The sequence below is a fragment of the Lycorma delicatula genome, chromosome 12, assembly GCF_047948215.1.
Source record: "Lycorma delicatula isolate Av1 chromosome 12, ASM4794821v1, whole genome shotgun sequence".
Taxonomy (NCBI): Eukaryota; Metazoa; Arthropoda; class Insecta; order Hemiptera; family Fulgoridae; genus Lycorma; species Lycorma delicatula.
In genome coordinates this window covers 34,660,589-34,688,539 of record NC_134466.1, presented here as the reverse complement: position 1 = coordinate 34,688,539, position 27,951 = coordinate 34,660,589, and the positions used below count along the sequence as shown (strand labels likewise).

At 32.4% G+C, this 27,951-nt stretch overlaps 1 protein-coding gene across 2 annotated transcripts in view; it reads right to left on the bottom strand.

The window, feature by feature from the left end:
- The window catches only part of dnc (phosphodiesterase dunce), a 343,784-nt gene that overhangs the window by 13,099 nt on the left and 302,734 nt on the right, over positions 1 to 27,951 (bottom strand). For both annotated transcript variants that reach the window (XM_075379582.1, XM_075379583.1), the window contains 2 exons: positions 14,527 to 14,691; positions 7,790 to 7,889 (listed from right to left, as the gene is read on the bottom strand). In XM_075379582.1, coding sequence (XP_075235697.1) covers positions 7,790 to 7,889; positions 14,527 to 14,691 — 265 coding nt within the window. The remainder of the gene's footprint in view (positions 1 to 7,789; positions 7,890 to 14,526; positions 14,692 to 27,951) is intronic.

Genomic DNA, 27,951 nt, shown 5'->3' with positions numbered 1-27,951 from the left:
AGATTAATGTAAAGCTATTTTATGATATTGTATAACTACCCAGGCTTTGCATAGTTCACATATACACAATTCTACACAGCTCGCTAATGGAGCTTCTGATTTAAAAAAATTCTAATAACACTAAATTAAATTACTCAGGCTCTGCACACGTCACATAAATATAAATGTTTAAAAAAAATAAATGGCTAATAATATCTACCACAATTTAATTCTTATTTTCTTTATTTTAGTCAAATTTCACGTTATTTTTAACAGGTAATATTTATCATAATTTTATATATTTTATTTTTATTTGTCAGTCAAATTTATCTCTAGTTTTTTAAGTTACAGTTTTATTTGACTATAACTCTGGAACCAGTGAAAATAAGTAATACTTATGGTATATAGTTGAAAAGCTCTCAATGAGGACTTAATAATGCAGTAAGAAAAAGTACAAAATTCAATTTTTTTTAAATTTTGAGCTTTTTTGTTCCAAGATTGCAATTAAAATGGGAGGTGCAAAACTAGATGTTACAACAGTCCTAAATCCAAAATTTCAACATCCTACAGCTAATCGTTTTTGAGTTATGAGATACATAATTATGTCACGCTGAAACTAGTCAAAATGGATATTTCCGTTGAAATCTGAAAACTGAAAATTTTACGATCGCAATACTTCCTTTACTTTGTACAAGGAAGTAAACAAGGTGATAACCAGGTAGTGAGTTAGGAATAAGCAAAAAAACAATTACAGTAGTTATTAAAACAATTGCAACCCATTTTTACGTAAATGCATAAAATGACAGGTGAATAAATTTAAAAGCAAAAATTAATAACACTCGAACCATGACTAATTTTCAGGTTCACAATTTCCACATTAAGTAACATCTATACCAGTAATTCTCAACCTATTTAACTCCATGACCATCAAAAAGTAAAAAAAAAAAATATATAAAGAATATTTGCGACCCAACACCAACCCAAAGAAATCTAGTTAAAGCTGCGCAGATAGTGACAGGAATGAACATGCATAAAGTGTACAAACATTAGCAATTTACAAATTTCCAATTTGATGTGTATGTGAGTTTTTGTCTGCTTGCATAATATTCACTGTAAGAGCGTCATGTTCGAACATGCAAATGGTACGTTTGAACACGTCGAGCTCTCAACAGTATAAAAGAGTCGTAAGTGATTGTAAACATCAGTTTAGTTTTGAATGCAAAGCATATGCTGCTGCTTTTAGAAACTTAAATAAAGTTTCTAAAAGCATAGTTTCAATGAAAATAATAATAAATGAGGTTTTGGTTTTACAGTGTGCAGTCAAACGGTAAAACTGTTTTTTTTTAATTCTTATAAAAAATGGATAATTTGTGAAAAAACAAAGTGAGCCATCTACATCCAGTGAGTCGATTGGTAAAATGGCAAGATTGTACAATGATAGTTATTTAAATTATGGTTTTACCTCATTGGATAGAAGGCAACATTGCATTGTTTGCTTTCAAGTCTTCTCTGATGAAACCATGAGGCCATTGAAATTAAATTGACACTTGAAAACTAAACATCCAGGTCATAAAAGCAAACCCTTGGAATTTATTGAAAGAATATTATATACTTTGAGAAATCAACAAGCTTTTATTTGTAAATCAAACCATATTGATTCTGCCAAGGACAGAATGGATGCACTGCTTCCTTCACAGATGCTCTTCCAACAAAAAATATGTCGGAAAATCTCACACAAATTTTTTGTAAGGCTGTAAAAATAGTTAATTTTATTAAAAGTGATCGTTACAGAATTAGCTATTTGCTAAACTAAGTGATGAAATGGGCGAAAAGAAAAAAATCTTCTTTTCCATACAGAAGTCAGGTTATTGCAAGTTATTAACACAATTATTGGAATTGCGAAATTAATTAATATTTTTCCAGGTTAAACAAAGGCCATCCTTTCAATGTTTTTACAGAACTATGTCTATATGTTGCTGTTCACTTATTTAGTTGTATTTTTGCATTTAAATGACTTTAATGTGAATGTTTACAAGGACATGATAAAAACATTTTATTAATGGCAAAGTTCATGTTTTCTTTCATCTCATCTGGGAAGTTCAGAAGCTTTATATCTGGATTAATCACCCTCAAAGCAAAAATTTGGATATTTCCACTCGCTTTTGATTATACTGAGAAAAATTTGGATGAAGAAGATTCATCACAGTTTGGATAACATGAAGATGCATTTGTGTTGAGTTAAAAATTAAGTTGGCATAGTATTTCCAGGATAATAAAAACGATTTCTCAAAGAGATGGGAACTGAATCCATTTAGTAAAAAATGTTGTTACAGATTTTAGTTACTCGTTGAGACTTCATGACCAGACATCAAAATGTCTGCCAATAAAACGTAACAAATACAATTTACATCTGAAAATTTTTATACGTTTTGGCATACTCGCTGAAATAAATATAGAAATTTAGTAACATAAGCATTAAAAATAATAATCCCTTTTGCCAGATCTTACCTCTGTGAAAAGGGTTTTTCATCTACGGTTGCGCTAAAAACCAAGTATAAGAATTGTCTTTTATTACTTCAAAACAATTTTCTTTTGAATGTTTTGAATGTTAGATCCACATATAAAGAAATTTTTAAATGAAAAACAAATCCAACCATCTCATTAATCTATTTTCTTTATATCTGTAATTCTAAGTAAAATGTTTATAGCAAATTATTTTTTTTCTCATAAAATCATTTCACTGCTGCTTATGTGTAAAGTTGTAGACTAATTTTTCAATCCCCGGTTGAGAAAACGCTGATCTATAATAACCAGCTTACAATGAAGGTGATCACAGATACAAACTGAATTTCATTCCAGTCGATTAATTTCACTTTACAATGGAATGAATTTAAATGTAAACACAAGGTTGGGTGGTCAGATGCAACATTACCATATTAAAAATTATACAAAAAAAAATTTATCAGTAAATTTTGATTCCTTTGAATCCCTTATAAATTATGTAAAGTTTACTTTAATTTATTAATTAGACAAATTAATATGAATTAAACAAAATATGTCTCAATTGATTCTATAATATACCTGTAACATAAAACATTTTCCCCTTGTAGCTGAATACAGTTCTGGTTTCTGATCATTTCACACTTTGTTCGGGTTAGTAAATAACTCTTTTGATATAATCATTCATAAAAATTATTATCACTAAAACTCCAAATAAACAGGATAATCATTAACAGATTTGCTATGATCGTTAACACAGAACTCATACACAATTATATGGAATTGGAAATTATAAGGGGTGGCTAAATGTAATGCATGCTAGAAATAACAGGAGAACAAAATGTTGTACAAAGGACTGGTGATGCCATCTTGTAGTTTCATTTCCCTACTACTAACATTCTAAATCTTGTTGACTCATGTTGTCACATTTGTCATCATTGGTATGGAGACCAGTTCGCCTACTATGTTAACACATAAAACAATGTGCAATAATTGAATTTTTGAACACTAGAGACATTCATTGGTCATCTAAAAGAAGCTAGTACAGCTTTATTTAATTAAAAATGACAGTTACATAACACAATTCATCCCCACTCAGACAGACACATCAAAAAATGAATAGAAAACATTATTGCACAACAGATATATTGTAAAATCTATTCATGGTAAGTGCCATGCAAACGCACAGAAAAAACTAACAGTGAAATTAATGTTGCAAAACAAGGTGTGGAATAGCCACCCATGACTTGCCATTTCAGTTAATTATGGTTTACCATAATCAAAAAGGTTCAGAGTATCAACTCTGTAAAAAAATTTTCTGACAGGGTTTTGAGATTCCAAATATGTGTATGCAACTGACTATCTGGAAACTGGGTCTACTTGAAGAGATATCAAAAAAGGGATGTGTGTGTTGCGTTTGACAATCCGCAGAGCCAATAATTCTGCAACACAATAGTACTTGGCCACACTCATCATAAGCAACTGCAAAGTCTCTTGTGAAATTGAAATTTGAACCTATTCCACACCCTCCATACCCAACAGAACTATTGTAATACAATTTTTACTTCTTTCTACACCTAGAGAGAAAAAGTTCAAATCCTAGCAAAGACAGCTTACTTTTATATGGGTTTAAATACTAGATTATGGATACTGGTATTCTTTGGTGGTTGGGTTTCAATTAATCACACATCTCAGGAATGGTCGACCTGAGACTGTAGAAGACTACACTTCATTTACATTCACATATATCATCATCTTCATTCAACCTCTGAATACGGTGGTTTCAGAGGCTAACAGAAAGAGAGAGAGAGAGAGAGAGAGAGAGAGAGTGACAATGAAGTTAAGGATTTAGTGAGTTAGTGAATCAGGGAAAGACTACCAGCATTCTTCATTGAAAGAATGAGAAAACTAGTTCGCCATTGGGAAAAATGTGTAGCTGTAAATGTGATTACATGGTAAAATAAATTAATTTTCTTAACAAATAATTTTACTCTCTACAAAAGTACATTTTTATCTTTATGCAATATTGTTTCATTTGAATATTTCTTTTCATTTGCCAGCTATGAATGACTGTGCATTACATTTCAGCCAACCCTCATATGTTATGTTCTGTTTTGTGAATTGCTGACTGGGGACTGTCAGGAATAAGCTTTACCCATTAAAATTAACATGCTGTCAAAATGGTCATATATAAGTTAAATATATCAGTATGAAAGGTTCATTCTCTGTCATGTGCCTGATATATGAATATGGATTCTGCCTGTCATCTGCTCCACTATGTACTATGTTCTTTAAATAATTGGTGGTTTCATCACATTTTCCTTGACTGTGTATGCTATTCATCAGCGCACATTTGTGATTCATATTAGTATACTCTATTGGAGATAGACGTTTGGATGACAATTGGGACAATAATTTACCCCTATGACCTTATTGATCTTTTCCAATAATAGGCAGAATTTTCTAAATTTCAGTTCCATATGCTTTTTGTTAAAATAATTAGATTTACAAAGATGCCAGCCTGAGTAACAATTTACTCTTTTTAATGTGTATTTAATTTATTTTATCATTTTGTGAAAACATTTATTATTTAATTAATAACATTTATTTTATTTCAATTTTACATATGTCTTTTATCTTACAATGATAACTTTTTAAGACATATTTTAATCATACTGTATCATTAATTTACTTTATTGTTTTTAGAAGATTAATTTACTTAAACCATTACTTCTATATGCACGGCTAATTCCATAGGATTTTGAAATGTATAAGTTTAAGTCATAAATTCTACAGTATTGTGTATTATTTTATCACAACTATTGTGTAATGTTATCCCATAAATTAAACTATGTAGGAATTGATTGCTCTTTGTTTGTGTGTATCCCGTTACACTATATTGTATACAATTTTATTTTATAAAAACTTTGGCTGACGAGTGAGAATAAAAATTAATTTACAGGAAAGTGGAGAAATACCAATGCAGTAGTGATTTTAGGTAGTTTGCAAAGTTTTAGGTAATTTTAAAATTCTACATGTTAGCAGAAAAACATGATTCTATATGCTTCTTAACCAAATACAAAAAAATATTTATAATTCCTCAACATTCATGGAGAATAGATTCTAGCATTAATAGTAAACTCCTTAAAGCAAGTATTATGGGAGAAAAGAGGTTGTGTAAGTGAAGATTACTTGATAGTAGTTGAAACTAGGATGAAGGTAGCACTAACCAGCATGCATTTGGTATTTTTTAAATAAGTATAAAATTTTCTTTTAGTCAGTGAGCCAAACAAGCTACCTGAAGAACAAAAAGCAATGGACAAAGTTGCCAATTACTTTAATATCAAAATAATAGGCATTGGAGCCCTACTATCAAAATAAGTATCCACACCTGAGGGAAATCATGATTCGAAAGCAACAAGATAAGTATAAATAATTAAAACTGAATGAGTTTTCTCCCAATAAAAAAAGATTTAATGGATTCTATTATGTAATAATTATTTTAATTTTATCTTCAATAAGTGCATGTTATTGAATTACATTAAACGCATAACTGGGCTAATTTGATTAAACTTTTAATTTTCTTAAAATATATATGTCTTTAAAGCTCCATTATTAATCCATATAATTTAGTAAAATATCATATAATGTAATTTATATTTTTTTATAAACTCTCTTTATTTGGATTTGTTATATTGTTTTTGTATTTCCAATAATAAATATGTACTGAACAATATTTACATAAATATATAAAGCCGCTCATAGACCATTTTAAATAGTTTGAATATTATAAAGTACTCAAAAACCAGAAAGTTCATATATATTATTACCAAAATTCTAAAACAACAGCCACTTCACTTTATTCACTATTAGAAATACTAATTTTATTCTCTTTTGTAGATCTTGTTCAATTGCTAATTAATTAGCAATTCTCTCTTTTCATGCTCTTCAACTTCTTCTTCTTCTTCTTCTACAACTTCAGTTTCTAATACAGTTCCTTTGTATAACTCTTCATTATATTCCACCCATCTATCAACCTTTTCTTTTGTATCATAAATCAGTATTTCATCTTTATTTAACATATTATTAGATTTTAACTTACGTACCACAAAATTCTACTTAACTTTCCTGTACGCTCAGTCTATTTTACCAATGATCATTTCTCTTTCCACTTCTGAACACTTTTCTTTAATCCACTTTTCTTTTGCTAATTTGCACTTCCTGTTCACAGTATTTCTTAACTGTAGATAGATCCTTCTTCATCAGACCTTCATTAGACCTTCTTCATCACTAGCATTCTCATACTTTCTACACTCATCCATCAGCTGCAATATATCCTCTGATATCCAAGGTTTTCAAACAGTTTTCTTTGTTCTGCCTAAGTTCCCTTCTGCTGATTTAAGAATTTCCTTTTTAATATTCTCCCATTCTTCTTCTATATTTTCTACCTTATCTTTTTTACTCAGACCTCTTGCGATGTGCTACTCAATGATCTTTTTACCACCTCTTCCTCAAGCTTCTCCTAATTCCACAGATTAACCTGGCACCTTTTCTTCAGGTTTTTAAACCCCAATCTACATTTCATTATCATTAAATTATGGTCGCTATCAATGTCTGCTTCTAGATATTTTTTGCTGTCGACAAGTTGATTTTTAAATCTTTGCTTAACCATGATATAATCTATCTGATACCTTGCAGTATTGCTCAGCGTTTTCCATGTGTATATTTGTCTATTATAATTTTTAAACTGGGTGTTGGCAATTACAAGTTATACTTCACACAAACCTCATTAATTCAATCCCTTCTTTTATTTCTTTTACCTAGTCTGTATTCACCCACATTATTTCCTTCCTTGCCTTTTCTGATGCTAGCATTCCAATCTCCAACACTTATTGAATTTTCATCCCCTTTTATGAGTTTAATTACTTTGTCAATTTCTTTGTATACACATTCTACCTCATCATTATCATCATGGGCATTTGTAGCCATATAGATATTTAACAATTAATGTAGGCTTTTGTTTTGATCTTATCCTAATTGCAACGATTCTATTGCTATGCATTTTGAAATACTCTACTCTTTTCCCTACCTTTTTGTTCATTACGAAACCTATGTTTGCCTTCCCTTTATTTAATATTAAGTTAATTATTCTAAAAATCACCTGAAATAAGCCTTAACCTTAATCTCTCAAGAAGTACTTTCATGGAATCCCGCATCCTCACTCATGGCTAAAATAATCATTATACAAACACAAAATCATTTAAGTGTTTAAGCAAAAATATTTACATCAATAAAGTGGATTAATACTTACTAGAATTGATAAGAAATTGATTTGTAAGTCCAGGATGATCAACATCATGCACAGTTGCTGCAAAAAGTGCTGCAGTTATTTCCAAAGGTGTAAATACAGACTGCAACAAATTACCATTTTATTTGGATTAATTAAAGAAAAATATAAAAAAGAGAAAAATAAATCTTTATTAATGTCTTCACAGAAGTACCATGTTATTATATAAAATACAAATGATATCAAATAAAATAAATGGTTGAATGCCGCGACATAACACAACATGATTTAAGTAAAAGATTTTCACAACTTTTATTTTAAATAAGTAATTACTATTGAAAAATTGTTATTACAAGAAGAAAGGCTGATATACAGAAAATACAACCTAAATATTCAGGCTGATATGTAGAAAATATACTTTCTTTCTTATTTGTGTCCTGTTTTACCCGCAGATATCAAGGTTAGAAAAACTACTACAAGTTTTTGTAGCTTTGAGAGAGAAGCATGTATCATCAAAATTGCAAAAAGTACAAAATGTATATTCATAATATTGAAACTAAAATCTTCTATCACTTTTATTTATCATAAGTGCAACTACAATCAATAATTTTAAAAAATAAACATTTTCCACATTTAAAAATGTTGCCTTCATCCACTTATGATAAATGGATGTAATAATTATAAAAAATTAATTTTCTCTTTTCTTAATTAAAATGATTATTTTATTATTACAAAATATAATACTATGAGTATTTAATAGTTTGATGTTATTTGTTACATAATAGTACCCAAAACTGATCCTGATTTGATGTGATTTTACGGATGTATAGGAAAACATCTATAAAAACTAAAAAAATTAACACTTTCATAATGAGAATGTACAATAATCTTTATTAATTAATTAATTTTATATGGATTAGATTCCTTTTTATACTTTAATACTTTTGGAACACTTGAAAACTATTCATCAATATTCCGAAACATATTATTTTGTAAGTTATATATGACTTACAAATTACCACTCATTTTTGTGACATACACATCATTTTACAATGTTATTGAAAAAAATTCAATTGTGTATCAAATGATCAAGATAATATAAACAATTTAAACATCTAACAATAAAACAAAGTTTAGAAGAATGTGCTTGTGATTTGAAAAAGCCTGCAAAAAAAAAGGATATAAATTTCCTATTTTAAAGATAAAAAATTTAAATTGTTAAAAAACCATGAAATAGATAGGTAAATTAATTATCTTTACAGATAAAAAAATATAAATACAGCTGTCATGCTAATTAATAACCATGGAAAATGAAAATTTTTACGTAACTCCAGTTTCGATCAACTAACTTTTTAAAATTCCGTTGCTATACACTACTTTAAGTAAAACAAAAAATAATATCCAAAATTTAGAATGAAGTTTAGAAAGAAATAATCTTTAATAAAAAATTTCTTGTGGATGAAGGAAGAAAATGGACAGAAAAAGAAAATGGTATTGGATGAGATTTTAGGATCCAGAGGTAACATGCTAACCATTACACAATAGTCTATTTTAAATATGACTATTCTCTGCATGTATATTATATGTAAACAAATAAATTATGATTTACTGTACATAAATGCACATGATTTTCTGTACAAAAGATAAAGATTTACCTTCTCAACATTTCCTCATTCTGCTGGCATTCATGCAGAATGATCTTTTCAGAATCTATATTTGCTTGAAAAGAAGAATTAGCCTTTTATACGCATTTCAATAACATTCACTACCTTTGAAGAGAATGTAACTGTTAATAACGTGGATTAAAAGTTCAGTTATAAAAAAACAAAAATATATTTAAAAAAAAAAAAAAAATTGAAATTTCCTGTCAATAACAAGAGGTTATCACAGTTTGATGTAGTTCAAATTCTGACAAAGCTGAGTGGTTTATTTTGGTAACAAATCCAATTTGAGCTTGGTTTTGTTGTAACCTGTCAAAGATATCCAAGGGTATAAACTATCCAACATAAAATGTATTGTAACAAGAACAAAAGAGTGATCAAAGGATAAATTATAAATTGGTTTCTTTTTCCAACAAAATGGCAAAATATTTTGTAATAAGCATATAAAAAAAAAGAATTCACAAAAAATGTCATTTCGCTTATAATTAATTTAAAATAAGAAAATTAACTAACAAATTTCATTTCGACTTTTGTAGATAAATCAAATGAAATGAAATGAAATAATTGAATTATAAAAGTATATACAAACTAAACAAGCAATATTTTTAGATTTTATTTCATAACATGTAAAAAATCAAACCGAAATAAACATGCTTAATAATAATCAATAATGGTAAATATTATTTTGAATGTAACATACAGTTAACAGATAACATCTGTAAAATAGAACTACAACTTACCTCTGTGTATAATTAATGTACTAAGGGACCCATGATTAATTAGCTAAATAAAGGAAGGAGAGGAAGAAAAAAAAAACAATGAAGGAACGGTTTGCTTGGATGATTTTTAAGATCATATAGAAGTCTTCAGATATCTAGTGTAGCCTTGTAGATTCAGGACTGTAAGCAATAAGCTAAAAGCTTTGGAAAACTACAGCTGCTATTTTTCCAAGAAAATGTAGCTCTCATGTATTTTCAAAAATGTAAATGTATTTTCATGTAACAAAGATGGAGGCGCCTTCCTTGGTAATATATATTGTAGATAAACTAGTCCCCATTCGGATCTCTGGATAGGGACTACTAAGAAGGGGTCACCAGAAATTTAAAAAATAACATTCTACGAGTCAGAGCATGGAATGTTAGAAATCTATAAAGGTTGGTAGGTTAGAAAATTTAAAGAGGGAAATGGATAGATTAAATGTAGATGTAGTAGGAAATAGCGAGGTTCAGTGGGAAGAGGAAAACGACTTTTGGTCAGGTGATTTTAGAATATATAACTCAGTTTCAAATAAAGGACAGGTAGGAGTAGGTTTTGTAATGAACAAGAAGATAGGGAAGAGAGTAGAGTATTTTAAAATGCATAGTGATACAATCATTGTAATAAGGATAAAATCAAAATCTAAGCTGACAACAATTGTTAACATCTATTTGCATACAAGTGCTCATGATGATGATAAGGTAGGAAGTGTATACGAAGAAATTGACAAAGCAATTAAACACATAAAAAGGGATGAAAATTTAATAATAGTTAGAGATTGGAATTCAAGCATTGGAAAAGGCAAGAAAAGAAATATTGTGGGTGAATATGGGCTGGGTAAAAGGAATGAAAGAGGGAGGAATGAAATCCTATGCAAGAACTACCACATGAAAATAAACAAGAGCAAAACGAAAGTAATGAAATGTAATAGATGGACCACTGAATATAAAAAACAGGAAGAGAAAAGATTACAGAGGTAGAAGAATTTTGTTATTTGGGAAGTAGAATTACTAAAGATGATTGAAGTAGGAGCAATATATAATACCAAATAGCACAGACAAAATGAGCTTTCAGTCACAAATATAATTTGTTTATATCAAAAATGAATTCAAGAAAACATTCATGAGTCAGGAAAACAAGTTTGAAAGTATACTTTTGGAGTGTAGCTTGTATGGAAGTGAAACTTGATCAGAGTACCTGAAAAGCAAAGATTAGATAGAAGCTTTTCAAACGTGGTACTTATAGGAGAATGTTAAAAATCAGATGGGTGAATAAAGTGAAAAATGAAGACGTGTTGAGGCAAATTGATGAAGAATGAAGCAGTTGGAAAAATATAGTTAAAGGAAGAGACAAACTTATAGGCCATATATTAAGGAATTCTGGAATATTTGCTTTAATATTGGAGGGACAGGTAGAAGGGAAAAATTGTGTAGGCAGGCAACATTTGGAATATGTAAAACAACTTGTTAGGGATGTAGGATGTAGGGGGTATACTGAAATGAGACGACTGGCACTAGATAAGGGATCTTGGAGAATTGCATCAAACCAATCAAATGACTTAAGACAAACAAAAACCAATAAGCAACTGCAATCCTTGTTAGTAAAAATCAGAGTATCTGTAGTTGGTCATACTTTGGATTAATGAGCTAGGATAAATTAATAAATAGACCCTGATAGAGTAGGAGGCTGGAATAAGGGAATCAATGTTAAAAATAACTGGTCACCTGGGTTAGTCTTTTTCTTACTTTTTGGAAGGCAAACAATACCTTCTTTGTTATTTTGACACACATTGAAAGAAAAAATAAAAATAAAAACTGTAAATAAATCTTCTTTATCTATGTTTCAAGCCTATTTTTCTTAAAATCTTAAATATTTTTTTTCTTCACAAATACGCCTAAAAAATCACATATATTGTACAAAATATTTGCCTACAGTTATTTCTATCCTGGACTTTTACTTTCCTATTTTCTACTTGCAGAACTTCTGAGTTGGAACTGTCTGATTCATCCATCTTGGTCTTTGGTCTTTTTTCAAACAGATTATTAGATGAGAAGATCTTCTTTTTCAGTCTGATCATTATCAAGTTGGAGCAGATATCCTAATCATTGTATTCTCTTTTGTTTGAAATCACTAATTATTATTTCTTCTATACTAAGCCCTTTTTTTTATTTCCACTCATCTGTTGCAGTATGTTTTATCAACCTGCATATATTTCTCAATACTAGATTCTCAGCTGCTTTTAGTCTATTGGCATCCTGTTTCTGAGTATTCATGTTACACAACTGTAGAACAATACTGGCCAAACGATTGTCTTGTACAGTCCCAGCTTAGTACTTAGTGATAAAGCTTTTCTTTAATTGCTTTTAAGCACTTCATTTAAAGCAAAACTTGTTCTACCTCTCTGCTACTGAAATTCTGGCTTAATTTCTTGTTCCACAATTCCTGTTTCTGTAAAGACAAGTCCCAAATATTTGAATTCTTTTACCCTTATGAATGTCTTTGAAGTTAGGAGATTTTTCATTTTCTTTATTACTGTTCCTTAAGAGATATTCTATCTTTTCCTGACTGGTATTTAGCCCAACATGCTTTGCATTCTTTTCAAGGTGCTTCTCAGCAGGCTCCTTCTCAACTTCAGCTAACATCAGCATCCAGGTAACAATTCCCTCTACATTACTTCCACCACGGCATTCTTTCCAGAATTACTTGACAACTTTTCCCAGCACCTTATTGAATAGAATTGGTAAATTTTCCCCCTGCCTCAGTTCTGTCATAATTAGGAATTTTTCAATTAGTTTTCCATTTATTTTAACCTCTAATATTATGTTGCTCAGACATTCCTTCACCAGTGACGTTATCTTCCTTTCTATTCCTACATGTATATGATCTTTACCAGACTTTCTCTGTGAACTACCATAGGCATTTTCGAAGTTTATGAGTAGAATATATGCACTCCTTGATCAATTTCTCAAGCTTTCTCATGATCTGTCTATGATCATTGGTAAATATGTTTGGTCTATCTTCGCCTTAAGTTGTTCTTGGTTTCTGTCTAATGAGCAAAGTGAAAGATTCTTGTAAACAACACTTAACAGAGCATTCCATTTACCGTTATCATTTATCGTTTGGAAATTACAAACAGTTACACAAAAATCTCTGATGTTTATGAAATTTGGAATATCTTATTTACAACCTAAGTTATTTGTTGCAATTGAAATTATTAGTCAGAAATGTTTTTTTCCAAATTACGAACCTTGTAAGCTACACAGTATCCTCATCAAAAACTTCATAATTCAGCAGCATACAAGTGTAATAAACATTATTTTCAGACTAAATAATTTGGTTTAATGAAATTATTACGTTAAGAATGAAATTAGATTCACTTTAGATCAAATTAAGTTAGGTTAAGCTGAAGGTATGAATTTTGGTAAATGTGCAATGTACTATATTTACAGAGTAAATAATTTGGTTTAAGTAAAATTTAATTGAGTTTGGTTAAATTTAGGTCAAGGTTACGGTGAGGTTAGATTGTTAAAAGTAATTTATAAATCTGACAGAAAGTAACCATCATTTATCTGATGAAGTCACAATTCAAAATTTCTGCTCAACTTAACCTACCCTTAAGTAAATCTAATCTTATTCATAATTACATTTAACTGAAACCAGAGATTATTTAGTCAACAATTTTTGTTATTTTTGATAAAAAATTCTGGGTTTGAATATCGTGTAACTTATGAGGGACATAACCCGGGTGAAGGTTGTTTCCAATGAATAATTTAAATTGTAGCAAATAACTTAGGTCCTAAATAAAGTATATTTTACATTTCATAAAAATCAGGGAGTGGGTTCATAAGGAACTCCAATGCAATGTGTAACAAACAACCCACATCAGATTTACTAAAAAAAAGTGAGGAATGGATTTACGTCCTGTAACCTTCTTCAATATGAAAATAACAGCCATGTCAAGTCTACAGATTCCAGGTGACTTCCAACTCTTCAATTTACAACTTCATTCCTTTAACTACTGGAACTACCTCTAAAAATTAACATCATTACTATAACAAAAAGCATTTTACTGCTTTAGAATCATAATAAGATGAAAGTGTACAGGAAAGATTATTGTAACATTTTCTATGGGAAACAATGCGTTATAAATACATTCACTATTTAGAATAAAAAATATTAAAATAACCAATTAATATCATTTTGTTAGGTATAAAAATGCAGTAATTGTATTGCAGTAATTAAGGCAAATAATAACAAAAATTAGAAGAAAAACTTATTATAATAAAAAAATAAAAAAAATAAATTATGTTAAGAATGATTATTACATTAATTTCTTATGCATACCTCCAAAGCTGGTGAATTTAATAACACATTTGTTGACTGAGTAACGTCTGCAGCATGGGTACTATTATGGAACGGATTATCTTTTACATAATGATCTTCTAATGTCATCATAAATGTAATAAATGTCTTTGCTGGTATCATAAATGCTTTCAAAATTTCTCGATTCTGTGAACAAAATTTAAAATACATATTATAGTGTATATATCACACATGCACTTGTCCCCAAAAACTTCTACTCAATCTCCCAGAATTAACAAAAATTGATGTATTTTAATATTCAAACTTTCCTTTTTTGAAATGACATTTAAAAAATAAAAAGTTTATACAGAAGAAATGGTTCTTGCCATGTAGATGGTTCATGTCCTCTACTTTCCTCAATTAAAATTTCACACTATTCAGAAAATATAAGCGCACTCAGATAACCAAATACTACTTCCTGAGTAATCTCATTGAATGTAAAACCAAAATCTTTATTTTAATATGCTTTCCTAAATAAAATAATTATAAATGATTTCTAAAAATATAAAAAGAGTAAGCCAAGTTATGAATTTGTATTACTGTAATTTACATCACGCTAATAATATTAGGAAAACTAAGTTAATAGTTTTTTTATATTATTTAGTAATTTTTTTTTAGTTAGTAGTTTCCTTGTATTATTATTAATACAAAATTAAACAAGTTAAATTATTATACGAAAAAAAAAAATTAGTAATAATAATAAGTATTATTATTATTACTTAGTCTCCTCTATGACAGCAAGGGTAACTCGAGGTACATGTTTGAGACTTGCTCGAAGAAGCCAAAGGATGATGGTACCCTAATACTGGGAAGAATGACAGTTCAAAATTCATCTCCAGGAAAGAATAGAACTAACATGATGAAGGGAAAGTACAACAATAACTTAGAGAGCAAAATAATGACAAAATGTGACTGCAAGGAAATATTACCTTTGCTAGTGGGCATTAAAGAAAAATTTAATGATAAGATTGGACAATTGGTTAGTGACATTGTCTCGATGAAGACAATTATTGAGAATCTTAAAGAGGACAATAAGATTCTAAAGGACCAGGTAAGGTAGCTGAGTTGTTGGCGACTGGCACGACTTCCATGTAAAACAATTTGGAAGTGGTGGAGCTTGCTTCAGACAGCGCTAGGCGAGCAGAAAAATGTAAGCCCAAGCACAAATTCCTGCACTTTGACGTAGGTGGAGAGATTGAACAAAACCAGTCTGAAGGCAGAATTCCAGAAATCCTCTGGGATAGAAAAAAAGATGGAATATATAATTGGTTTCTCAAACCACAGTTTGTACCAAGGTGGTCGGCCAAAAAGCCAGAAATGAAGCATCCATGAAGTCACAGGATCAGCCGACTAAAGCGAAAAATAATAAGAAAAATATTATTATTGGAAAGGGTACTGAAAACATGCATTTGATGAGGTGACATAAGAGACCCTTTTTGTCACAAAGTTTGAAGAAAATATCAAAAGTGTGGAGGTGAAAACCTGATTAAGGCAGCAGCCAAGATTGATATGAACTGCACTAAATTACGTACAAGGCATACTGGTTACAATTTGTTCCATGTGCTGCTGGTTCCGGTGGAAGAAGATGAGAAAGTAGCATCCCCTAATGTTTGGCCGAGAGGAGTGCTTGTTCTGCCATACTATGGAAAGTTGGCTCCAGAAACTATTTATAAGGAGTCTTCCTTATAAATATTTTATCAGAATGTGCGGGCTCTTTGTACTAAGTGAGAAGAATTTTTTGCTTCAATTGCTGGATCTGCATATTACATAGTAGCTGTGACAGAAACAGCGTTTAACTATAACTCAATAACATCTGAATATTTTTCTAGTGGCTGGAGTGCATATCATGTAGATAGGGACTACAAGAACACCAATAAAGCATATGGTGGTGGTTCTTTGCTGGCTATCAGAAGTGGAATGCACAGCTGCAGGAGGGAATATTTGAAACTTGCAGCAGAATGAGTTTGAAATTCTAGGATGGAAGTAATTTACTATTGTGTAACCATTACTTCAGTCCAGATACCCATCTATGATTAATAACTATTTTCAATCACTGAGAGAGGTAGTATCCAACTACTGTGCCTACTAGTTATCTAGCATCTAGCATCTACTATGCCAAGTAGTTATGATTGGTGATTTTAATGTACCTAATGTAGACTGGAAGTTAGCTGTGGTACATCCCAACACTCTGTTCTATATTCGAAGGAAGGTGTCAATGATATTTGATTTTATGAATGACCTGAACCTGTGCCAATTACAATATTGAACTGAGAAGAGAGAAATCAATACTTGATTCAGTTCTATCCAATTTTGTAATGAATGTTGATTTGGAAGACGATTTGCTTGTAGAAGTTGATGCTTGCATGATCCACTAGTAGTCACTGTAGAATTCAAAGAAGCTGTAACCGATTATGTAACAGAAGGCCTGGATTATAGAAAAGGCGATTTTTATGGACATTACCAGGCTGTAAAGTGTGCTGACTGGACAGCGACTATAATGCAGAATATGTGGACGAGGCTGCAGTCAGGTTCTCTGAGATTCTTGGTAGTATGTTGGAGATGTACAGTCCCAAAAAGAGACCGCAAGTGAGTAAATATCCTCATTGGTTTTCTGCAGACCTGATACACTGTTTGAAGAACAAGAGGGCTGCATATAGGAAATATAAGAGAAGAAATTCTGTAGAGGATTATGCGATCTTTGCAAAGTAGAAAAAGAAGGCAAATATCTTATTAATAGAGACATTCAGAGACGAGCTGACAGAATTGAAGATGAAGATGATTGAAGATTTTAAGATGAAGCCTGCTAACTTATTGAAGTACGTCAACTCCTACTTAAAAGGATCTAAATGCGTTCAGCCTATTAAAACTGAACATGGGATAATAATTGATGCAAAAGAAATAGATACAAAGTTTGGTAAATTCTTTTGTTAAGTTTACCAAGTAGAGACTTTGAACGCTGATGTGAAGAATTCTATGCTGCAGGGAGATATTGAGGTTTCTGAAATTTATGTGGAAGATGTAGTGAAGGCCATTAGTGAATTAAGGCCTCATGCTGCTGTCAGTTATGATAATATTCCACCTTATATATTTAAAGGTGATTGCTCCAGTTCTCAGTCACATATATTTGAGAAGATTGTCCACATGCACCTATACGGTAAACTCAGGGAGAGTATCGACAGCAGACAACTTGGATTTATGAAGAAAATATTTAACTACTTCTAACGTGAATCAACTGTTTTATCTTTTGTTGCCCTACAGTGAAGAACAGAAAACAAGTGGATACTGTTTACTTGGAAATTTTTAAGGCCTTCGATTTGGTTCCACACAAAATCCTTATAAGGAAGCTTTCTGCAACTGGTATTTGCTGGAAGTATGTTAAAGTGGGTAAGGTCTTACTAGAATGGGAGAAAGTTTAAAGTTAAGATGGCTGGGGAATTATCAGATGAGTATATGTTACCTCTGGAGTCCTGCAGGGATCCAATTTGGGGGCCTTGTTCTTTATACTGTTTATTAATGATATAACCAGCAATATTAAGATGAATATAGTTGCACAGTCAACGTTTTGCAACAGGATATTGACTGGGTAAATGAACGGTCAATTCTCAATAGAATGCTACTGAAACTCAATAAAGACAATGACTGTAGATTATGGCTATAATTTAGCTGGTGATACATCGGGAGAGAGACCAGCATACGTGACCTAGGAGTGGATTTTGATTCAAAGCTGTTGTTTTGAAGTCATGTCGACTGTATTGTTTCAAAGGCGAAAAGGAATTTGGGGTTGCTTCTATGGGTTGGAAGGAGATTTCGTACAGTGGATACAATACTAAGGCCATATAAAACTATTGTTAGACCCATACTAGAGTGTTGTTCCACGATATGGAATTACAATTGGGACTAAACTAGTGATAAGGTAGAAGCAGTCCAAAAAAGGTTATTAACAGCCTTATGTTATTGAGGTTTGTACAATGAAGGTCTGTCATACAAGGATGATTGTCAGGGTTTGAACAATGATGTGATGTTTGTATATAAGGCTTGTAATTGGCGAATTGATATTGACATATCAAAAATAGGAATTAAGGTCCCAAATGTGAATGTGAGGAGAAGAGATTGGTTTGTTCACGAAGACAATGGTCGGTTGAGCCCATGAGGTAGATGTGTTTGAGTTTTGAATGACTTATGCAGAGGAAATGGCATCAATGTATTTGGTTCAAGACCTAATGAGTTTAGAAAGATGATACTTGAAGAAATGAATCGAAATTGAAGGAAGTTAAATGGATAATTGGACAAGCAGCGACATATGAAACTTATAGTAATAATTCACATGTACTATTCGTATTACTAAAGTTTATTGTTACTTGAGTATATGTGAACTTGTTATTGTGTGAATATGTTAACATTATGTGTACATATTTTGCGTTCAATGTACAGTATATCAAGGCTTAAGTAGTTCTTTGTACTAAATCAATAAATAAATTTAATTTTCTAATCATTTGGCACCATTGGTATTAATACAATTGTATAAATTAAAGTTCCACTTACCAACAGTTTTAAAATATTTTTCAAAGTACTTTCAGAGTTGCTACTGCATCATCAGGGATTTCTTATAAGATGTTAATTCAAAATTTATATATCATTTGTATAATTATATTATATACCAATAAATAAATTATAAATTATTATACACATTCATTTATACAATTATTCAGTGTTATATTGAATTGTAATAAAATTCTATGATCTAAAACTATATTTACACTTTCTTTATTTTTATTGTATTATAATTTATTATAATACAATAATTTATTGTATTGTTGTACGATAATTTATTATATAATTGTGGTTCATTATCAAAATTATTAATTGCAGAGATTACTGCATTTGTTAATATTACATTATGAAAAAGGTTTTTAATTATAATGCATTAAATAAATATATATGTCTAGTTACTTTTATATATTAAATTAGATTTTTACAGTTTTTATAGACACAGATTGATTCTTTTTCATATGGTAATTTTGCTTTAATTTTATAATATTAAACAAGTGCTATTTGTTAGTATTGTAATAAATTTATATTAAATTTTGTTTACTTAATAAATTAAGAAATATTTAAAAATATACAATTAAGTTATTTTATTTCTACTAGTAAAGGTTATGTGAACTCCTGCATGCAGATGTGAGTGTATATGATCCTTTATGTAATCGTATGGTATTACTTTTCTTAGAAAAAATGTTCAATATAATTCTGATTAATAATTTATGTTTACTTAAATATGCTTCATAACTTTTTTTTATATTATGTAAATATCTATAATTTAAAAATATAAATTTTATACCTAATTAAGTATATATATATATAAATATTAAAATGAATTTACAATCAAAAACTTTTATAAAACAAACAAGTAGCTTTTACTCTGTAATATATTGTGAAAATTTGTTTATACTTTATTCTGTAATAAATTCCAGAAGACTGAAACAACAACAATTTTATACCAACATGATACTGAGTCTTTATTTATAAATTTATATATTTTTTTTTAGAATAAAAAGGTTTTTTAAGGTATGAAAACTACCTTTATAGTATATTCAATGGATTCAAAGGTTGGTCTTTAAATGACATACATGTGAAAACTGCTCTTGTAAAAAAATTACCTTTTCACTTCATTCAAAAGGTAAGTCTTTGAAATGACATAACATGAAGCTGCTCTTACAGTTAGTTTATATTTTAGTCGTTGGACAATTATCTATATTTGTATTTAGTAAGAAAGAAATCAAACGACAAAAAAAAAACAAATAAAAAATAAAAGTTTATGAGGAAATAAATGATAATTTTGACAAAACAAATAAAATGAACATAAAAACTTAATGATGTAATCTCTATACAATAACGCTAATACACTAAACAGTAGATTATTAAAACTGTAGTGTAATGTGTGATTTCTCTTCCTAATTAAGTACAACTGCAAATAATATTTTTAAAACACAACAAAAAATTTAGGAAAACGTTAAATGATAGAGAAATAATGATATCACTTATAATGCCAAAATAGGATTAAGGCTGTATGGGATTTTATAAAAAAAACATTACTTTTTTTTATAAAATCCCACTACTTAAAATTACATAAGTAGTTAAAAACAACTATACAAAAATTTTTATCATTACATTTATCAGAAATGTAATTATTCCGCTTACCAACAATTGTGAGTAATTAAGTATATTCAAGTGCTTTCAGAAATATTATTTTCCATTTTCAGGAACATATGATGATTGAGTATATTTTATAAATATTCACATATTAATAATTGATATAAAGTAAAATAAATTAAAATTTATATAAGTATCAATGACCATCATAGTAATAAAATTAAGTCAACGTTTATACGTCTAGTCAATAGAAGAGTGTCAATTGTTATGTCTATGGGTAAAAAATTTTGCCAAACATATTCTGTAACAAACAAGTTTATTAACATTCTTGAATACTTCTAATAAACCTTATAAAACGAATATTTCAAAAAAAATCTACATCTACTCAAATAACAAACGAACAATCGAATTTTGAAAACGATATTTCATTTAGATTTTAAACAATAATTATTGATTCTCATGTTGGCTTTTATACCAATAGACAAAACAACTGAGACTCTTCTACTGACGTTGACTTTTTTTTTCTACCATACCTAGGAGGGTGGACCAGCTAATTGCATTGCACACCCTCAGTGGTTGCCTTTTCCTCTAACCTACCGAGACCACGCGGGACCCGGCTATGCCTTTCCCCGCGGGGGTCGTTCACCCAGTAGGCCTCGGTCTTTTTATTACCCACGAACTCAGAGGGTCCCCGGTCAGTCATCAAGAGTGGTACACCTCAGCGAACCACTCTCTCATGAGCAGAGCTGACCCTATCTCTAGCTTACCCCGTTTCACTCAACAACAGCGTCTCGTTCCTTAGCCTTTATAAAATTCGTGACTAAGGTTGCTACGGCGTTCCATAAACGATGTTCCTTTAACATGTATTGTACGGTATTATCGGGTGTCAGTCCTTGAATGGCCCATGTGTGCCTCAGTTCGTACCACCGGTGACAAGTATATTGTGTGTTCCACGCTATCTATTTATGCACAGTATTAACAAACCGGTTCGGCCTTTTGTCAAAGCGGTGGAGGTAAGCCCCAAACCCACCATGCCCATGATTTCTGAAGACCCACGAGTTAATTCGTGAAATTATCTTTATTGTCCAACAACCGGTATTTGAGGCTTGCAGTATGTCTGCCATTCTTCCAACATCATCTGATTTGGGGCTTCTTTGCGCGGCACACAATGTCCTTTTCAACATCAGGACGCGAAGATGTACTGGAGGAACTCCCGCAATCACCTCGAGTGCATTCTGTGAAACAGCTTTGTAAGCCGATATTACTTTTATATTAATCCTACGCTGTAAAAGATGAGACCCGTTGAAGGTTTTGTTTTTTTATCAAAAGCCTCCGCTCAAGCCGGAAGAGCATATTACATTATTTACATAGCTATGGACAGTATCAGTTTTCTCTTAGAGGGGCTTGGTCCCTGGTGATCACTCATCAGTCTTTTTAATTTCCCGATGACAGTTTCTGCACGTTCAGTCACCTTGTTCAAGTGTACTGTACTTGTTCTAAGTGTACTTTACGGTACAGTATGTAATCGGTTTTAAGTATTTGACCGTGTCATTTACGCGGATGTCCGTATCACCTACTCGGACGATTATGTTTCGGAGCCTACGACGGCCAGTTAATGCTGTCGGTGCGGGCTTAGTGAGCGCTAACATCTACCCTTTGTCTCACAGCCATGTCTGTATTTTGATGATCGCGGCATTTGCATACATCTCACTTCTTGTTCAGAATACTCTGTAACCAGTAAAGCTGTGTCATCCGCATAGGCCACTAGTTTCACGTCTCCATTGAACTCGATACGTAACACCCCATCGAAAGCTAAGTTCCACAGGAGTGTTCCAAGGACCGACCCCTGCGGAACTCCTCCGAATACTTCAACGGGACGTCTTCCTCTTCAGTACTGTTAGATTTTTTAAATGAAGGTCTGTTTGATAACCGGCCACGGGAGGCTTCCGAAAGCATTTTTGTCGTCTAGAACAACCAATGGTATCCTCCGTCTACGACGAGAACCACCCGCTCTTTCTCTAGCCCAGTTAATCATGTACTGCAGAGCGTCAACCGTGGATCTTCCTTTGAAAAAAACCGAATTGTTTGTGAGACAATCCGCCTCTCGTTTCCAGTTCAGCCTCGAATCTGGTGAAAATCATTCGTTCGAATAATTTCCTAGTGGTATTTAACAGACATATCGGTCTGTATGTAGTTTCTCCTGGATTTTGGTCTTTGGTTTTTAGAATCAAGACTAATCTTGTGTCTTTCCAACAGTCTGAGAAGTATTTCTTTTCTAGTGCGTCCAATACTGTCCAAGGGTGTCTGTACACTATTTCGTTTTCAATTTTGCCTGGAACAGAATCAGGCCCCGGACACTTGTTGGGAAGTAAGGTGGTTACCGCAGATTTAAGCTCATCAATAGTGAACCTATTGTTATGCCCTTCCGGAATCTCCCTCCATTCGGTCTCTACGACTGGAAATAATTGTTTCACCTTCTCAATCGCCACTTCACCAGGAAGAGGGGGATATGTCTACCAAATCGATCCATCACATCCTTGTAAACTCCCCTCCCCCTCCGGGGTCAGCATCAATTTCAGCAATGAACTACTCCCATGCATTTATCTTAGCTTCTCTGATAGCATCAGTTAATGTCTCGCTTGCACGACGGTATTCTTCTCTCTTTACCTCATCCACTCGACCAGTTCTACGCGTGTCCCGCTGCATTCTTTTTCTCAATGCGAGAACTGATCTTATTTCTGCAATTGCGGGGGACCACCAGTATACCCCGCGTCTACCTGGCCCATCCTGCTGTCCTGCATATCTGCAGGCATTTTGCAAGTATTCAGAAAGATGTTCTGAGGTTATTTGTGTATTTCCGTCGAACATTTGCAAAACCTCATCAGCCACGTTTCTGGCTTCGTAGTCCGTTGGCTTCCAACGTTGGGTTATGGTACATCCGGGCCGTGTGTCCAAGCCACAGAAAATGTGATGGCGTTGTGATCAGTAGTAAGTTCCTCCTGCCGCACGCGCCAGTCAGTAAGTGTTGGAATTATACTTTCTGTTGCCATCGTTATATCAACGATCGAGCCTTGACCCCTTCCGATGTATGTGGGGACACAGCCCCTGTGGCATGCCACGAGCCCTACTGCCGCAAACATACTGGCCATGGCATATTCGCGTCTTGTCGAGATCCTGCCACCCAGCTCGTGACATTCAGAATTCAGATCGCCCTTTAATACAATGGGTTTCCGACGTTCTCTTATAAATTCTTCAAGTTCTTCTATAAATTCAGAAAATATTGCCATCCCCGTGTTGGGGGACACATATGTAGATATTAGTCTATGTTCAGACAACTCCACAGCAACAAATCCGTTATGTCTAGACACCTATCTGTGCATATCGACCTGATACGTTCAGAATAGCAGCGTCTGCATTACCATCAGCCTCCCTCCTGTAGGCAGCTACAGTGTAGCAGCCAAGTGTAGGCAGCCACCCTCCTCTTGTTAGGTTCCGAAACCGCTAGAAAGTCGATGTTTTCCTCAATCGCTGTTCTCCAAATCAAGTCGTGCGCTAAGGCGCAACGGTTTGCATTGACTTGCATCAGTTTCATCAGCCAGTCTTCTTGCAGGCCTCGATGTCAATCCAATGGCCAGCCTTATTACATTTCAGGCACTTTGAAGGTTCTGCACAGTCTCTTTTCTTATGGCCTTGTCCGCCAAAGTTATAACATCGACCAGTGCGATCAGGCCCGTTACATTGAGAGGAGGAGTGACCCATCTCCCAGTTCCTAAAGCAGTGAGTATCGGATCTTATTTGGACTCTACAAGGTACCCATCCTATACGAAATCTCGTTTATATAAGTTTCATTGCCGCTCTGTGTGTTGTAATAAGTGACGCATTTTGCGTATTACCGTAAGCGGGTCTTACCGAAAATATTTTAAATTCATCCTGATCGCCAATGACTTGAGCCACCGCATCTCTTATTTCATTCTCAGTTGTGCCGCAGTCCAAGCCTCTGAGACGGACAACGGTCCCGCGACTGCCTCTGGTTTTTAAATTAATCTGTAGGTCTGCAGCTCTTTCTCTGAGCACGTTTTTTAAACCTTCCGCATTCATATGTCCCTTGACGCGTAATTACTCATCAGCAGCACTGCTAGGACTTCTTCAGCCTCTTCTCTTGTAACAGATTGTTTTACAGTACGAAGAAGGTCAGCGTGTGATCTTCCCGCGGATCTTACTATTAGCGTGCTACTGCCAGAAACTGCTGGCGTCGTCAACCTGACGCTCTGAACAGGTCCACTTTGAACTTTTGCCCACCGCAACTGGTGGGCAACTGGTGGACATGTGCAACTACATGTCCTGATAGGTCTGTTGGCCAGCGTTATGTTATTAACCCGATTAATTCAGCATCAGTCAGTTTTTCATCTAGGATGTTGCGCATATCGAACGTGTGTGGTTCGTCAGTTTGAGTCGTCTATGTAGTTTGTTTAGTGGATACAATTAAGTCAAGCAGTTCCTGGAGACCGCTGAAGATAGCTTGCAGTTTTTTTTTCAAGCGTATTGATAAAATCATAAAGCCCAGTACCGTGGTTCTGTCTCAAACTTTTCAGGGCAAGTCCCAGTCTGTTGATCAAGGTTTTCAGGTTTCCTGATGGTGGATCCTCTTCATCCGTTGATGATGAGGACTCTCTTCCGTCCTTTGTCAAATGTAGCTGGTTTGGTTATAAAATATACTCGATATATTTATAAAATATACCCGATCATCATATATTCCTTAAGATGGAAAAAAATATTTTCAAAAGTGCTTGAACATTCTTAATTACTCACAACTATTGGTATGCAGAACTTATAATTATATTTTTATGTATTATATACACCATCGAGCCATGCTAAGTAAAATTAATCAGAAAATCAATGAAACAGACTCAAAACACTGATCAAAGATACAGCTACGTTCCATATATTTGTGTAGTTTTAATTGAAAATATACAGAAAGCAGTATGAGAAGGGTTAAGAAAAATAATATCTGTGAGAACAGATTTTGAAAAAGAGAGGAAAGATTATTGTTAACAAGAAGTACATTGACTGAACTGAGGGAGAGGTTTGACAAATGATTTGTGTGGAGTATGTTGAATGGATAATTAGAAAAAATGAAGAAAAATATGCAAATATTATTATAAAAGGAGTTGCGGAGAAGAATGGAGTAAGTAAAATGGACGGACAATATAAGTAATGAAGAGATATGAAGAAAGGAATTAGAGAGAAACAGAATTTGTTGAAGATGATGATAATGAAGAGTATCTTGGGTTGAGGAATATTCTTTGCAGAAAGTGCATTCAGAAAATGAAATTTAGAAGGAACAAGAGAAAGCAGAAGGATTATGCTTATAGAGATTAGGAAGGGAGGAAACTGTAAAGAGATAAAAGAAGATCCTCAGGATTGATATAAATGTAAGACACATTTGTTGAGAACTGTAAAGAGATTCACTAATGAAGTTTTACCTAATTAAATTATATTATTCTATTCTATTACTAGATGCAGGATGTGCCTATGTCACGCCCCCAAAGCTAGGCCCTCCGGGGAGGTTGCCCTGGTGGGCGGTGTCTAGGAATGGGATTATTAGGTGTCCAAAATTGAATACTTAATTGTGTAAAAATATTTTTTTTTTGAATGATGGAAATTGATATAACGAAAGTTACATTAGAAAGTTACATTAGAAATTTAACTCTAGAAACTGAAGCTGACGAATCGGGATTTTCCGCTAGTGATCAGTAACATTCCGCTGCCTAGTTTTTGGTTATAGTTCATTATTTTATGAAGAAAAATAATCACATAAATAAATAAAAAATAAGTAAAAAAAATGTTTAAAATACCGACCTTAAATTAAAGCACTAAAAGGTAATTTAATTTTAGGACGGTATCTCAGAATGGATTTGACAACAAGCTTTGGTGGTGATATGTAAGATTATGTGTTTGCATCCTCTCTTTAGGCCATTCATCACGCATAAGAGAAAATTGGCAAAAACATCAAATTTTTAATTTGAAGCTATGACTTTTACATAATCTTACATACCACCATCAAAGCTTGTTGTCAGATTCATTCTGAGATATCGTCCTAACATTTTTTTTTTTCATTTTAGTGTGTTTAATTTAAGAGTGGCGTTTTAAAACTTTTTTACATATTTGTTTATTTTCTACTTTTTAGTGTATTTAATATAAGAGTGATTTTTAAAAAGGTTTTTTTTTTATATATGTTTTATTTTATACTTTTAGTCTTCAAAAGTTTATACTTTACAGCTGTGCTAGCACACACTTTCGTGCGCATTTATCAAAAAGTCGAATCGGTACGTTTTACGGTAGGCGAGTGCAATCAAAAAACATAGGGTTAAATGATTTCATTTCTAGATAACCAAGGTCCGGTCGATCAAGGGTGTACCCGATGCGTTAAGCAGTTAGTGCTTGACCTGCTGATACGTACGCCGTTTGAATCGTGAAAATCGGACGAGCGTTTACCGAGATATTAAGGTGGCACCCTCATTGCACCACCTCCCAAATTTCCGAACGGCGCCCCGAGGGCACTTGAAAATATTGTCATCTGACGGGTACCATTGGGAGCGGATGGGGTTAATGTCTTGAGGGGTCGAACAAATTTTCAGAGCGATAGGATCGACCGTTTTCAAGATATTTGCCATTTTTTTCCAAAATTCAGATCCTGTTGAAAGTACTAAATTTTCCCAAAAATTCAATATAAATTTCGCATATATGTCGATATGTATACGGTATATCGATATATAATAATATAACAAGTATACACCTGACCACCACAAGACACGTACTAATGAATTGGGATTTTCTGCTAGTGATCGGTACATTCCAGTGCTAAGCTAAGGGGGGCACACATACAGACAAATGACATTTAGTAGGGTAGGATATATTCTGATACATTTATATTTTATTATCAAATCCTATTACATTATATTAAATTTTACTTATATTTATGTTCTTTGATTTATCTAGGGTACTTGAGAAATACCTCATAAATTATATTACTAATAAAAATTAATTATAGTTCACTTTATTAGACACTGCAGCTTGTTTCAGGTACTTATGTTAAGAAAACTGGACTTAAATAAAGAGATAAAAGTAATTTAAAACCTGTACAAGAATAAGGAAGCAGTTATAAAAGAATTGAAAGTCAAGAAAGGGAAGCTCTGATTCAGAAAGGAATGACAAAAGAATGTAAACGGTTTTGGTTGCTTTTAAATGAAGACTATT